This window comes from Fistularia commersonii, chromosome 30, assembly GCF_037954325.1.
Source record: "Fistularia commersonii isolate RoL2024-O1a breed Wild chromosome 30, RoL_Fcom_v1.0, whole genome shotgun sequence".
NCBI lineage: Eukaryota > Metazoa > Chordata > Actinopteri > Syngnathiformes > Fistulariidae > Fistularia > Fistularia commersonii.
In genome coordinates, this window is record NC_141313.1 from 8,924,515 (window position 1) to 8,939,137 (window position 14,623).

At 39.3% G+C, this 14,623-nt stretch overlaps 2 protein-coding genes across 2 annotated transcripts; one reads left to right on the top strand and one right to left on the bottom strand.

Moving 5' to 3' along the window:
- Positions 1–465: 465 nt before the first annotated feature.
- mycbp (MYC binding protein) lies at positions 466–3,490 on the bottom strand. The gene is made up of 5 exons (XM_086178342.1): positions 3,249–3,490; positions 2,909–2,981; positions 2,734–2,782; positions 696–825; positions 466–613 (listed from the first exon to the last, which is right to left on the bottom strand). Exons 1-5 carry the CDS (start codon positions 3,261–3,263, stop codon positions 569–571), a joined length of 312 nt encoding a protein of 103 aa, XP_086034468.1. The 5' UTR covers positions 3,264–3,490; the 3' UTR covers positions 466–568.
- Positions 3,491–3,647: 157 nt separating this feature from the next.
- Positions 3,648–14,027, top strand: LOC147216356 (sialin). The gene is made up of 11 exons (XM_086178338.1): positions 3,648–3,820; positions 6,259–6,399; positions 7,071–7,288; positions 7,785–8,018; positions 8,408–8,582; positions 8,777–8,895; positions 9,314–9,475; positions 9,725–9,857; positions 10,615–10,762; positions 10,981–11,071; positions 11,956–14,027. The coding sequence occupies exons 2-11, from the start codon at positions 6,315–6,317 to the stop codon at positions 12,121–12,123; spliced, it is 1,533 nt and encodes a 510-aa protein (XP_086034464.1). The 5' UTR covers positions 3,648–3,820; positions 6,259–6,314; the 3' UTR covers positions 12,124–14,027.
- The last annotated feature ends 596 nt before the right edge of the window (positions 14,028–14,623 follow it).

The window sequence follows — 14,623 nt, forward strand, 5'->3', positions numbered from 1 at the left end:
TGTATTCACTGAAGCAACAGGGAAAGCTGAGAGTAAGCATATTTGAAACATTTTTTCAATCCATAGTTTTTAATTCTGCGATTTTAAGTTTGTAATATGTTTCATGTCTGTCCGTCCGGACTTGATCTTTTGAGGTCTTATGTATAAAAGTTTTTTTTAAGGGCCACTGCATCTAATGGATTGCAAACCTAAATATCATGCCATGATAATCTCATAGTACCAGAACTTTGCTGATCAGAAATTTCACAGTTTATTTAAGTTTTTAAAATGAATGTGCCCAAAAAAGTTGATTAATACAATTAATTAATTACAAGCAGAATCTTTTGAATGAAAACAAGACACAGTCATTTATCACTTTAAGATATTCACAACTTGAAACTGAATGCTGGAAAAAAATGTTTTATTAATAAAAAAGCAAATGTTGTCCTGTTGATTCTTAACAAAAATTCACAATGACTTTGTATTCACTGTTCATCCATCTTTATGAAACAAAAAAATAGAATTCCTAAGTGTTTTATTTGTTTGTTTGTTTTTTAAATCAATAGTAGGAATAATATATGCCTTCCTTCTAGTCAGTTGCTCCCTCATCAGTCAGGGGTTCATACTGCATCAGCTGAAAAAAGATGACAAGATAGATGGTTAGAGGATCTATTTTTTTGATTCTCCATCCAGAAGAAGCTGGAGCAGCATCCTACCCTGTTTTTCAGTTCCTTGTTCTCCTCTACGAGCAGGTTATACTTCTGCTGCAGATCGTTCAGCTCTATACGAAGAGCCTCCACATCTTCCGGCTCGGGACTGGCTGTGTTGAGGTGAAGCTTTATAAATCTGGATAAATGGTTCAGGCTTAAACATGTCATATTCTGGGAAAATAAGGTCGCTTTAATAAAGTCAGATACGTGTATTCTGAGATTGGTTGCGACACAAAAAACAGCAGCTTGTGACACTGTTAATGGACATGAAAACACAGTGATGATTCAGTGGGTTAGTTATGAGGAGAAAAGCCCGACTCAATCTTTCAGTCAAGCATATTGTTCGTTTTGTCAGACTCCTCTTTAGATCTGCAAATTCTAAACAAATTCTGCAGTTTATTTGATGTTTTCCTCACCACTTCCTTCACAGGCACACTAAATAGAGTACTAGCACTATATAGGGAAGAAACTGTGCGCTACCTAGTGTAGAAAAAGAGTGTTCATCACGGAAGAATTATTTGTTTTTTGTACTTTAACCCCATCTTGCCCAAAGTCCCTTTTAGGTTGGACTAACTACAAATCTCTCTTTCATGCATTACCCTACTGCTACTGCCACAATAATGTGTTTCTCTCACATTAAAGCCTTCGGTCTGATAATACTATAATACTATGTTGCTTGGTCCTCCTGGAGTTCCATTGTTTTGTTTATTATTAAATAACTCCATGTCTACACATGTGTTACTATTTCATTTAACTATTGTGCCAAACTCTGTCCTCTACTCTCCCAATCAGCCTTCAACCCAAACTTCTGTCCATTCTCTCCTCGTACCAGCATGACAACAGCACACTTTTACTTGTATTGCTATCTCTATTTCCTCTTCCATTGTCCCAGTAATTGGCTAGTAATTACCATGAATTGGAAAGCCAGTAGCATTTCATCTGCCTTCAGTGGGGGCAGGTAACTCATCTCAGCTCACACTTAGAAACCAAAGCTTGCATGACATCAAGGCCTGTTAGTACATACTGTGCTATCGATAATACAGGCAACTTTCTGAGCATATTTTTGGTCTAATCCAGGTCACATGAATAGTGACAGTAACTCCTCGCTATGATCTCATTTTGTTTGCTTGCACATCAAGTAACAACATATTTAACATATTCACACAGTGTTCATTCGGAGTCTAAATATTTGAAGAAATTTTAAACAAATCTCTCTGGAATGTCTCAATATTTTTAGGTCCCTCCCTCAAACTTTTTACTCGTGTAAACAATTTTTTTTCCACTAAAAACTCCAATCCCCTTTTGTTCTCAAAATTTTAAATAACATCGATTTCATCTTGTATGCAGGTGTGCACAATTTCAGCCCCTGAAAAACTGAATGTAAATTTTCTCCCTCAGACGCTGTCCTTTGCTGCTTTCCCCTTCCCTGTGTGACATCACAGCTTTATACAGTATATTACCTTTGACAGTTTCGCCTATCTGACATCACATCCTCTCCTGTTATAATACCTACCCTGCAGAGAACACTTGCGAATGTGCAAGAAATTAGAATTGTCGATGATCCTATCAAGCCCACATGCCTATCTACACCTTTACTGAAACTGTGGTAAGATGATGGAATGGGACAGAGTATATCCCAGACTCTGCCTGTCTTCAGAGATGCTGACTCAACCAAACAACTATCTTGACAGTGTCACACGTAATTGATCTGAAGGGTCCAGTAACTTGCAAAACATGAGGAATAGAGCCCAAAGAGCATTGAGCAAGGGAAGGTACAAGCTATTTAAGGTCACTTGGAATAAATATATTGCACTTTTTTTAAGAAAAGTGGAAGGCATCCTCTCTCTTTCATGTCATACATAGAACTTTTCAATCCAAGATAATGCAAAATATTAAGGCATGTAATTTGATCCTTCAAATCAAACATTGAAAATTTAGGAAATACAACTAAACACATTTTGTTTAGGTTATTCGGAACTCTTAAGCATGATCACACCTGTTAAAAGTGTCATTTCATACAAATTAGTTAGACAGCAAAGGATACTCCAGGGCATTGTTGGGTTTATCAGTTTCTTCATAAAGGGCCACTAAGACTGGAAAAAGACATGAACATGAATGAACAAGCAGTGCTACACTGGGCGAGGGTGGATGTTCCACCACATTATTAGCTTTTGATATAAAACACTGTATATCCTGTGTGTAAACTGCTTCTAACTTACCACTGGTGATAGTGTCGAGGACCCCAGATTTCTCAAGGTATCTTCGAAATTGTTCTCGCTTCGACTCTGAGGCCTGAAATAGGACAAATATTCCAATTATGTAAACATACTATAAAAACACAGATATCAATATTTCATTATCTAACGCTAGGTATTAATTTCAATCAAATTTGCCAAACAGAAGAAATGAGAATGCGCCAGTCGTTGTTTCCTTATAGTAAGCCCAGGGCAGGTTGCTATTTAGCTAGCTAGTTAGCGTTGCTCCACCAGAGCAAACGTCTAACTTTCCCGTATAAAAACGAATTAAAATTGACAAAAAAATAAATCGGCGGACACTCACTCTGTAGTGGGCCATGTGTATGAAAATAGCTGTGTATATTGCAGTACCTAGGAATTGTGCCACGTTAAACAACTGGAACTCTGAGCAGGTGATTTACCTCTATCAACAATGACAACGCTCGGGAGGTTGTGTCGTTGCCATGACGACACATAGCAACCCGAATATGGAAAATATAATCAATTTAATGTTTTCCTCAAAAATAAAACAGCGTGAGGGATAAATGAACAAGAACAACAAGCAATTAAAAAAAATCGTTTTGACGAATTTTCTTAATTTCTGTTTATTTCTCGGCGGCGACTGCAAGACGATTGGCCCGTTATTGATCACATGGTTGCGTCATATCCCTTGCGCTGACTAACAAAACATGAACTGTCACCGGATATCAGTCCACAACCGGACTAGCCGATTCTCAATTGGCGCTTCCGCAAAGTGCGTCATGAATCGATGGCTCACATGACTCGGGCGAAGAAAAACACCATCACTGGCGCTTCGCCGGCAAATCGAGGATGTAACGAGGCAAAGAAATTTGAAACGACGTGTCAAACTGTTCCGACTTTTTTGTCTCTTCGCAGGTAAACTTTGTTACAATGACTTGGCATATTAGAAGTAACGAAGTAACGATGACTCGATTGTAAATAAAGTTGCCAGCTAGGCAGCTACAGTGATGCTAGCTCCAATTGAACTAAAGCTTTTCAGAGAAATGTAAAGTTATAACATTTTTTTTAACTTTTACAACTAGTTCACTTACATGCGGAGCAGCTGTGTAAACCTGTGTTTATATTTTACAATTACCTTGTACTCGAGTTGAAATGATATTCACATTATATCAGGGAGTTCTGTCGGAATCGTAGGTATGTCATTTATTCCCAGAGAATCCTGTTATTGTTATAATGTATGAAATGTAATGAATGGACAGAGAAAGAGTTGAGTTGTTTCACAGAGGATCTCATGATGCACTGTCATACCCACTGCAACCACTCTCACATTTCCCCTTGGCAAGTTAAGCATAATGTAGGAAAACTAAAACTATCAAGTGGTGTGATAGAAGTCCGGTAAGATATTTTCCAGTCACTGATAAAACTATGCTATGTGCTTCCAAGACAAGCTTAAAATGGTTTATAAATTGTAAATATTCCTGAATAAATACGCGAGAGTCACAATCGACTCTTTTCCAAGCATCCAAAAATAACAGTACAATTATTATCCGAATCAGCTGATGTGAAACGATATTGAACATTCATCTAAAACATCTGGGTGGAAAAAAAATTATTGTGTGTTTTTACAGTAGAATTAAAAGTGGACATTGATGTTGTGGATGTGATTTCAGAAACAAATATGATCCTTTATTATTCCCACCAGAGGTACTGCAGTGCAACCTCAGCAATAATAAATAAATAAACAAAGAAGCTGCAGATGCAAATGGACAAATAAATTGATATAAAAACAGAGTAGTAAACATGTATACAGCACTGATTGTGATATAATTATATAGATTACTGTACTGAACTGCTTTATCTGGTTGAAGTAAAAATAAAATAACACATGCTCCTCCTCTTCCACTTATTTTTTTCTTATAGGACTCTCAGATGTTTAGTTTTCAAATTTTGCAGGAATCTTAAAATTGATATGATCTGTCATTCTTCTTGGAAGTAAACCGGGCAGACATGTTTGAGCAAAGTGCAACTAATCTGTTGTCACTTGTCAAAGAAAACAACGTTTAGGTTGCCACAACTGTTTTACCTGCTCACTTCCTAATAAATTAAACTGGTGCTTCAAATAAATAAATAGATATTCAAAGCACTATTGTTTCAGATAGGATTGACATATCATTTTTAATTTCTTGCACAGTAGTTCAAGAGTATTTCTGATATATGTAAATTTAGTCAAGCAACTGTTTGTATTGCAAACATGGACCATTCAAGTTCTGTATTGAGGATCTGTTTGCTTTGTCAAAAACTCTCCTACTTCAAGGGTTTATTCTAGGGTAATTTATCATATTTTAACAGTTTATTGACAAGATAATGTCTTCCCAGCTATTTCATAGGCCTGTTGTAAAGCATCTCACCAATCTGTATTCTAAACTCTTTTCTCCTAATTTCTAGCCAGATAAATTCTTATCCCTTTGGTGTTGTGGGTGGTAACCATATCCCTTTGTGTTATTGGACAGAGTCTGAAATGCACCATCCTAACGCTGTAAATTTGTTTCAGTTCCTTAATTGTTCTGTCTGGAGGATGTTGTGACCATGATGGTTGCAAAAATAAAAGGCACTTGTTGATGGAAACCTTTCATAACAATGATTCAGTGAATAATGTTGATACCCCTCAGTTGAACAAGTTCTTTACAGAGTCCACCGCACATTGCGTTACTGTATCCCATTAGTTGTAAGTACATACTCGTATGCTGCATTAGTAGAGCTCAGTCAGTTTATTATTTGGCTGACTTTATTTGACTTCCACAAATCTATTTGCTTTTGGCATGGAAAGTATCCATTTTACAGTGCTAAAATAAAGATTTATTCTTTGAATAAAATAAACATAAAAAGTGTTACATAGACATTGCTATACAAAGAGCATTAAGGTTCCATCCATCCATCCATCCATCCATTATCTGCTGCTCATCCTGCACTCAGGGTCGCGGGAGATTTTTGAATCTGCATTGAGGTTCATCTGCACTCAGGTCACTGTCCACTGGTTCAGTGGAGCAACTGCAACACAGTGACTCCTCGCAGTGCACGAATGGTGATATGGGTCAAGCATCTTGTGAGACTGGCGGCCTTTGAAACGTGTACTGTCACAAGTTAGCCAGCATTATCCTGTCGCTCTTGTCTGACCTTTCCCTGTTTTTCTGTGAGAAGTCACAGTTGGTTATCAGGATTTAGATAGTAACATGTTCACATGTCTTTGTCACTTGACATGTTTTCCTGTGCTCACTCAGGTGTCATTTGTACATCTCACGCCCTCCTTTGTTATTTTTGTCCATGTCTGTCTTCTGGGGGTTGACCCTGCCTAGGATCCCTTGAAGCCATGGGTCAGTGATATCGCTGCAGACAACCTCCCGGGTCAGCCATGGCGCGACCAAATGGCTACTCCATCAACGCTGCCCCACCGGAGGAGAGTGAAGACACTGAGCCTCTCATCGAAAATGACGAGGGTGTGTTTTTATGCAAAACCTTTTTTATCTTTCATAGCTCACATGACTGCAATTTAGCTGTGCTTTGTGTTTCTTTGGATGCAATTCATGGACACCATCCAAAAAGTGACTCCGTAGCCCTCGGAAGCACAGAAAGTGCCATGTTGTAATACTTACAGTTCCGCAATATTTACCTTGGATTTTACTTCTGTTAACGCCAGATGTTCGTGACCTCGTAGTTGGAATAAGAATAAGAATAATAAGAATAAGAATATGGCTGTGATAGACACCTAATCACTTCCCAATTTTGCAAATGACTTCTTTGTAAGCCTTTACTGAGGTAATTTTAATGTCGCAGTAAAATTAGTTGTGCAGTGAGATCACATGCTGCTGAACTAAATAATATGTGATTGTCTAGTGACCAGTCCCACCGGTCTACCTCGCCTTTAGTACGGTGCAAGCAGGGATTGGCTCCACCCCTTCTCCCCGTAACCCTGTGTGCAGAGTAAGCGGTGTAGATAATGAATGCCTGAATTAATGTTAAAACAGTCATTCAATTTTTTTTTTATCCTAAGACAGCATTGTTTTAATACCTTTTTAGGTTGAATGGTGAATGACAATAGCTTTGCTGCTCCTACAAAGTCTGATCACCTGTTCATAAAATCTAAACTGATGTTCGTTTTCATGAACAGTTCCTCCCCAGTGCTGCTCAGCTCGGCTCAATCTGGCCATCCTGATGTTCTTCGGCTTCACCGTGGTCTACGGCCTCCGTGTCAACCTGAGCGTTGCTATGGTAGCCATGGTGAACATCACAGACCCCAATCCACTGGCAAACCACTCTGTACCCCGTGCTTGTCCACTCCCTTCAGGGCAAGACAACACCAGTGACACTTTTCCACAGCCTAATGGGGTAACTTTTTTTATATATTTTTGACTGGTCATATATGTATATAGGTTTATATGTGTATAGCTTTGCACATATCAAGTTGGTGCTTTTAACCAAGTCAGGTTGAATGGGACTGATGATTCCACCTATCACTGTTGGACTTGGGATAGTGTTGGAGTTGATGTCCGATTGATAAGATCCAACATTAGCTTTACACTTCACTTTATTATTGGACGAGTGCAATTTCTATGTTCAAGATATCAAAATGTAGAATTTTGTGCATTCTTGAATTTGTTTTTGTATATTTTGACATTTTCTGTAAAGATGAATCGCTCAGCATTTATGAATCAGTTTTACATTGTTTTATGTGACCAAAGTTATACTATGTATGCTATGCTCTGCTGATAATACCAAAATTCTGAATTTTATAGATATTCTATATTAAAACCTATTAGTGATGGAAAATTATGACGAGGATTAAGTGAACATGTGTTCTGTCTTTCTTATTGTTGAACACAAGATCCCCCAGTACCAGTGGGACTCTGAGACCCAGGGCTGGCTGCTGGGCGCCTTCTTCTTCGGCTACCTGTGCACACAGATCCCCGGGGGTTACCTATCGGGTCACTTTGGCGGAAGGCTCTTCCTGGGTTTGGGTGTGCTGGGAACAGCTGCCCTCACCATGCTCACCCCACTGGCTGCTCAGTGGGGGGTTTACTGGCTGTTTGCACTGCGAGCACTGGAGGGCTTCGGGGAGGTACGACGACACAACAAGCGCGAGCGTGTCAAGACTCTATAGTGAAATACTGAGCAGAATTTTGCAGTGTTTTGCAATGAGGGCTGATGTGCATTTGGCCACTCGGGTGTCATATTGCAGAGATTGCACCATATCGTTGCCTTCTTAAAAAAGAATTGCAAGTCATTTTTTTTCCAAGTCTCAAGTAACCTGATGGAGCTTTATACTCAGTTACTTAAGAAAGTGCCATAATGCATAACTGCTCAATTGTGACAACATTTCATTGTGTAGCACGGATACTTTGGCAAGTTCAATTTCTTGGTTTGGTGTGCATTCGTTTTGGTTGCAGTATTGTAGATGGAAATACTTCCCTACATGTGCGGTATTTTTTCTCTTGATGGTTCTTTCAGGGCGCGACTTTCCCTGCCATGATGGCGATGTGGGCCAGATGGGCGCCTCCCTTGGAACGATCTCGCCTGATGAGCCTGTCAGGCTCTGGGGGCAACTTTGGTGCTTTCTTAGTGTTGCCTCTCACTGGTTACATCAGCCAGACTTTGGGCTGGCCTTCTGTTTTCTACCTCTGCGGTGAGGCAAACACACACACAGACACGTCCAAAATTCGGATTGATTAATATCACTTGCTACCTTCTTTAAATGATTTATTTCTGATACAGTCATGATACTTCTCTCCGTCACATTAAATGTTTTCTTATATTTACTCTTGTGTAGGTATATAATCCCGTAATTATTAACCAACATCACAACAATGTGTGTTTCAGGAGGCGCTGGTTGCCTCTGGGGAATCTTTTGGTTTATTTTTGTGACCGATGACCCTCGTACCCATCCTCGAATCAGCAAAGAGGAAAGAGATTACATCGTCAACTCCCTTGGAACACAGGTACAGGGCTGGCTAATATGAAGGGCAAAATTATACGATATTATTCAGAAGCCCGTTTTGGGACATAGTTATAGGTCAGTATAGGAATTAAGTGTCAGTTACACAACAGAAGTCCTATAAATATGTCCCTGGCAAGGTGAATAGTTTCATTTTCAGTGCTTTTATCAGCATTTAAATGACGTTAAAATGACAGCATCTTTTCTAGAGCATCTCTTATAGTTTACGGAGTTGGTCACTTATCGTCTCTGAATAAGAACTCCCATTTGTGTGTGTGTGTGTGTGTGTGTGTGTGTCTGTCTGTCTGTCTGTCTGTCTGTCTGTCTGTCTGTCTGTCTGTCTGTCTGTCTGTCGGTCTGTCTGTCTGTCTGTGCACAAATAAATTAAAATAATTTTCATTTGACCTGATTTAATCCTCCAGGGTACACCTCATGGCTGGTCCTTGCCGCTGCTGCCTATGACCATGTCGGTCCCCCTGTGGGCCATCATCATCACCCAGATGTGTTCAAACTGGTCCTACTACACCCTTCTCACCTCCCTGCCCACATACATGGACAACGTCCTGCACTTTGACCTTAAATCGGTGAGCACATTCATTCATACGCAACCATGCATTTGGTTTAATGTAATCACACATCTCAAAAGCAAACAGGGATAGATAAGAATTGTTCAATGCATTACATGTAGTGCAGAAATAAGCAATCATCTAGAAACAAAGTAAGCTCAGCTGTACCATTATGACAAATTATATTATTTCAAATTAGTACCTTTTAAATACAAGATCTCTCTCGCTCTCTGTCTCACTTGTTTTTCTCTCTCTCTCCCCGCCAAGAACGGCTTCCTGTCCGCATTACCCTACCTGGGTGCCTGGGTGTCTGCCACACTGTCAGGTTTTGTGGCAGACCACCTCATCGAGAGGAAGGTGTTTTCTGTCACCAACGTGCGCAAGATCTTTACACTCTCAGGCAAGCAGATATTTCTCTTCAGAACACGAGTGCACAGCTCCTGATCTAATCGTGACCATAAAATCTCCACACTAACCTTCACTGAGAGGCCTGCAGCAATGTGCTGCAAAATCACTGTTGATTCTGGTACACGGAATTCAGATTTTAAGTGTCAGTGCCAGTGCCATAAAATAGAAATGCTTAGGTAAACCAAACGAAATCAATGCAATATTCTGAATGCTCTGGAAAAACAGAATTTCTGCATTGCATTTTATTGCTATCGATTCAATATCCTTCAGCTATTTTAACACCTTATGACACTATATTTTAAACATCTGGTCTCTGAAAAAACATTTGACAGTATTTGTATAATATACTAAAAATGTAGACCTTGAATTAAGATTGTTAGCCAGTATTAGCGTATGTTAGCAACCTTTAATGATGTCTTGACCTCTGCTAGCCTTTTGTTAGCATCAGATAGCAATGTTTTAATGTCTGTAAGCAATCCATCAACGGTATTCCACAGATGTTCACAAATGTATGCGTTTTATGCATTTTTTACATTCACCCATAAGTGTGATTGTAATCCATGTTTCAGCCTTTTAATTTTGTGTGATAGAGAATAAGAGCCACCTTTTATCATCTGTAAGCCATGTGCTAGATCTGTGAAACTCTGCTGCTTGATAATATCAGTTTAGATATTTCAGTTCCTGTTAGGCCTCTGGAACTCATGTACTTTGACGCAGTATTTGACGCATCACCCCTTCTCACGTTGCAGGCATGCTTCCTGCAGCAGGTTTTCTCATAGCAGTGGGCTACGCCGGCTGCAGCCATATCCTGACCGTCACCTTCCTCACGCTTTCGATGACCATTGCAGGGACCAGTGCCTGCGGGGTCTTCATCAACCAGATTGACATTGCTCCTCGGTGGGTTTCACATCCACATCATTTCCTTTTCCTCTGTGTTATTTTATTATTGCAGTTGTGGTGAACAGTGTTTCTGTGCTAAGAAAGGGAATTTGTATTAATGAGATGAAGCTACATTAATGTGCATGTCTGTGTGACAATTGATGACACACACCAGCTGTCACTGAACTTGTGGTGGTAATGAGGGGAGCCAAAATAAACTCCCGTCTCCTTGCCAGGTACGCTGGATTCCTCCTGGGAATCACCAACACCTTTGGGACCATTCCTGGAGTCGTGGCACCGATCGTTGCTGGCTACTTTACCGAAGACGTGAGTGTCGCACCGTTTCTCTTGGCATCAGGCTGTTAAATAGGAAATACAGTTGAGTGTGTGCACAGCCGTGTCAACACTATGCACAGAGAGACAGGAACACAAACATGACAGATCAGAGTTCAAGTTCAATTTTGAATTGTATCTACTTAGTCATGTTTTTTTAGCCGCAGCAAAATCGATTGATCAATGTAAACTTTTTCGTGATTAGAAGTCTCTTGAAGCTGTGAGACACATTTGCCTGGTAGTTCATGGTGTCTTACAACAATGCAAAGGAAATTTTAGATAGTTAGAGCATTTTTCACTTGATGCAGGATTGTTTGATTTTTTTTTTTTTGACATGAGTCAGTCACCTGTAAACACCTATGTAGATAGATAGATAGATAGATAGATAGATAGATAGATAGATAGATAGATAGATAGATAGATAGATAGATAGATAGATAGATAGATATATAGATAGATAGATAGATAGATAGATAGATAGATAGATAGATAGATAGATAGATAGAAATATTTTGATATAATAATCATTTACAGTGGTGAGCATGTTCTTCATGTCCTCCTCGGTCCACAGGAGCTCACTCCTCTTTTCCATAAAATTATCTCCCCTTTAACGTGACCATTTTTTCCCCTTACGCTATTGCCTGTTAAGAAAACGAAAAAGAAGTTTAGCCTTGGCCAAATTGTTTTTTATGCATCTAGGCAGGGGGGCCTCATTAGATGGAAACTACTCACCCTCTGACCTTCTTCATTTTTTAAACCTCTCCAGTTGCTTCTCCCGATAGACAAAGCCGGATTGTGCTCCAGGCTGGGTAGGTTGCATTGCAGTGCACTGGTTTTCCATTGTATCTAATTCGTTGCACTTTACCCCTCACCACTAGCACTCTTTGGCGGGATGGAGGAAGGTGTTTTGGGTTGCCGCGGTGGTCAACGTGGCCGGCGTTCTCTTCTTCACCATTTTCGGCAGCGGGGAGATCCAGGCATGGGCCATTACTGAAGAGGAGAGAGCAGAGGACGACATAAAGAGGAAGAGGTCCATTTCAACATAAACTACAGACTCAGTGTTACAAAAAGTGCGACACAGGAAGACACACTAGGAAAATAAGGTTTTATTGTGAGAACTAATTGTTGTTGCGCTGGGAACGGGAGGGAAAAGCCCAAGTGTGCCGCGAAACCTGGGGTCAAACGAACCTTTAAATCTTCAATCTAACGCTCTCTCAACTGAGCTATTTCGGCTCATGCACAATGACAGGGAAGAATTACAAGTGGGAAGTCACACATATTGTATTTGAGGCAACTGAACAAACACAATGTGATTATCCATCTGTGCATATCACTCATTTGCACTGTCTACTTTTGACTTTGGATGTTTGTTGCAAATATTTCAAGCTTACTTTGAAACCTAAACCTACATGAGACCAATGAATTCCATGCAGCATTTAAAAACAGCAACAACGTAAACGCCGTCTTCCAGATCGAAGTTACATTTCTAGGGCTGCTGGGTCTGAGTTATTGAAGAAGTCTGAGATTATACGGAGCTGAATACCCCTCCCTCTCTAAATACGTGCCCTATGGTGGCCTTCGGGCTACATTACGTCTCAGACTGTAAACTGCAAACTGTGATTCCCATGAGGAGGAAATTCCACAAAAGTCTGAAGTGTTCGTTGTTTTTGTGCTTGTTTTTTACCACTCTCCGTGGGTCATTACTACGGGGGCCATTTTCTTGCTTATAGCAAATACGATCCTCCTTTTGTCACGTGTTGGGATCTCAGGCATCTGACAAATCAAAGAAGTCCCCTCTTCTTCGGTTTAGCTGATTTAATAATCAAAAGCTAGTTATGCATATTTTATCCACACTGGTCAGGTGAGGGTGGAGACGGAAATCACTTAATAGTGGCCTCCTTCCTCAATTAGGAGATCATGAGTCTCAAATTGTCTCAGGGTCTACTTTTATCAGGTCCACACGCTGGACCTTTTCCGTTAATTATAAAGTGGGACTGAGCTGAAAGTTGGTGTTTACTGATTTCCGTATTCATTGATCAGTAAACTTTAAAAGTATTCATTCAACACTTTTCCTCAGCTCCTGTGTTTACGGTTCTCTCTTCCAGTGCCACAGGACCAAAAGAAGCACTTTTCACAAAATCATTAATATAACAGAAGCATTTTTTTTACTGATTTGAAAAAATATTAACATTTCACCTCTGCTCACCAAAGCAGCCATGAAAGCCAGCTTCAGAATGTTTTGCCACAAGTGCTGACGTTTTGCCTGTTTTCATTTGTCACGTTTAAAGAAAAATAGAAAAAAGAAAAACATCTCATGATTGGTCTCCTCTTGGCCTTTTAAATTTATTGTACATGGAAAGGCGTGCTATTCTGAAATGGAAGCAATATATTTCAACTCTGTGCTATGTTATATGTCCAATATTTTTTTGTTATTTCTTAAATACTTTGAAGAGACATCTGTTAGTTTTTCCAATTCTTCCCAATGTGTGCTTATATATACAGGATTAATCGTGTTGTTGTGCTTAAACCTTTGAGATTTTACAGTCAGCTCTTATCAGCAAGGAACTATAGGTGGATGTCACCAGTTGCATTAGTTGATTTTTCAAAACATTCAAACACAACAGGTATTAGTACACACATCACCAAACTCACCTTAAGCTGTGTGATTGATCAATTTGAAAAAAGTGCTCTTGCCATCTCTCTTGTTTTGATTATTCTCTTTTCTAGTCTTTTTTTATGTTTGTTTTGTTTTTATGAAAATTGAAGTATTCTTTATATGGAATTTCAGGTGAATTTCCTGACAATGTACTTTCTGTATTTTTATTCAAGATTTAGTAAACAAATCTGCAGAGAGAACAACTGGGAAAGTTAAGATTTAAAAATAATATGAAGGGGCTGTCTGAAAGACTTTAACAAGTTAGCTGAAAAAAATAAAAAAAACAGAAATAAACATCAGTGTCTTTGTTTATCAATTGACATATTTGAGGGTCAGATCTGTGACTTTGTGTCCAAGGTCCTCACTTATTCTCTCCAGATCTTTTCAAAAGGCACAAACACCAGACAATGACTCGGCTTCTACAAAGCTTTCAAAAGTATTCAACAATTTTTTACAACAACCTGGAAAATCCGTTTGGCATAACATCTAATGAGAGAGGTAACTTTCTCTCTTTCTCATGCATAAAACCAGCGTTGACCCCGTGCGTCGGTGTTTTCGTTAAACTACCAGTACTTGTAATTTATCACATTCTGCCCCACTGGGTGGCGCAGGAGAGCTAATATTGACCGCATCCTCCACCACATGTCACAAGTTAGTGTTATGTCAAGAGGCCACATTACTTTGCAAAGTATCCCAGGGGCCGGGCGTATCCTAAAAATAGATTAACTGGTTATTTGACTTTTTATTATATACTAGTTTCATAACTGTAATATCCTTTTCAACTTTTTCCTCTCAGGAAAAATAAACACCATTGATCTTAAATATTTGACATTACTTTGTCAGAATTATAATACATGATTTATTTATTTTGCGTATTATTTCATGACCAA

What these genes read in the sequence shown, in the direction of transcription:
- mycbp (XM_086178342.1), bottom strand. An exon ending in AAACCCAACAATGCCCTGGA is followed by an intron (nt 826 to 2,733) that starts GTATCCTTTGCT and finishes CCATTTATCCAG; the next exon opens with ATTTATAAAGCTTCACCTCA. An exon ending in ACAAGGAACTGAAAAACAGG is followed by an intron (nt 614 to 695) that starts GTAGGATGCTGC and finishes ATCTTTTTTCAG; the next exon opens with CTGATGCAGTATGAACCCCT.
- LOC147216356 (XM_086178338.1), top strand. Translation starts at nt 6,315, where the DNA reads ATGGCGCGACCAAATGGCTACTCCATCAACGCTGCCCCACCGGAGGAG. An exon ending in TTCTGTTTTCTACCTCTGCG is followed by an intron (nt 8,583 to 8,776) that starts GTGAGGCAAACA and finishes TGTGTGTTTCAG; the next exon opens with GAGGCGCTGGTTGCCTCTGG. An exon ending in CAAGATCTTTACACTCTCAG is followed by an intron (nt 9,858 to 10,614) that starts GCAAGCAGATAT and finishes CTCACGTTGCAG; the next exon opens with GCATGCTTCCTGCAGCAGGT.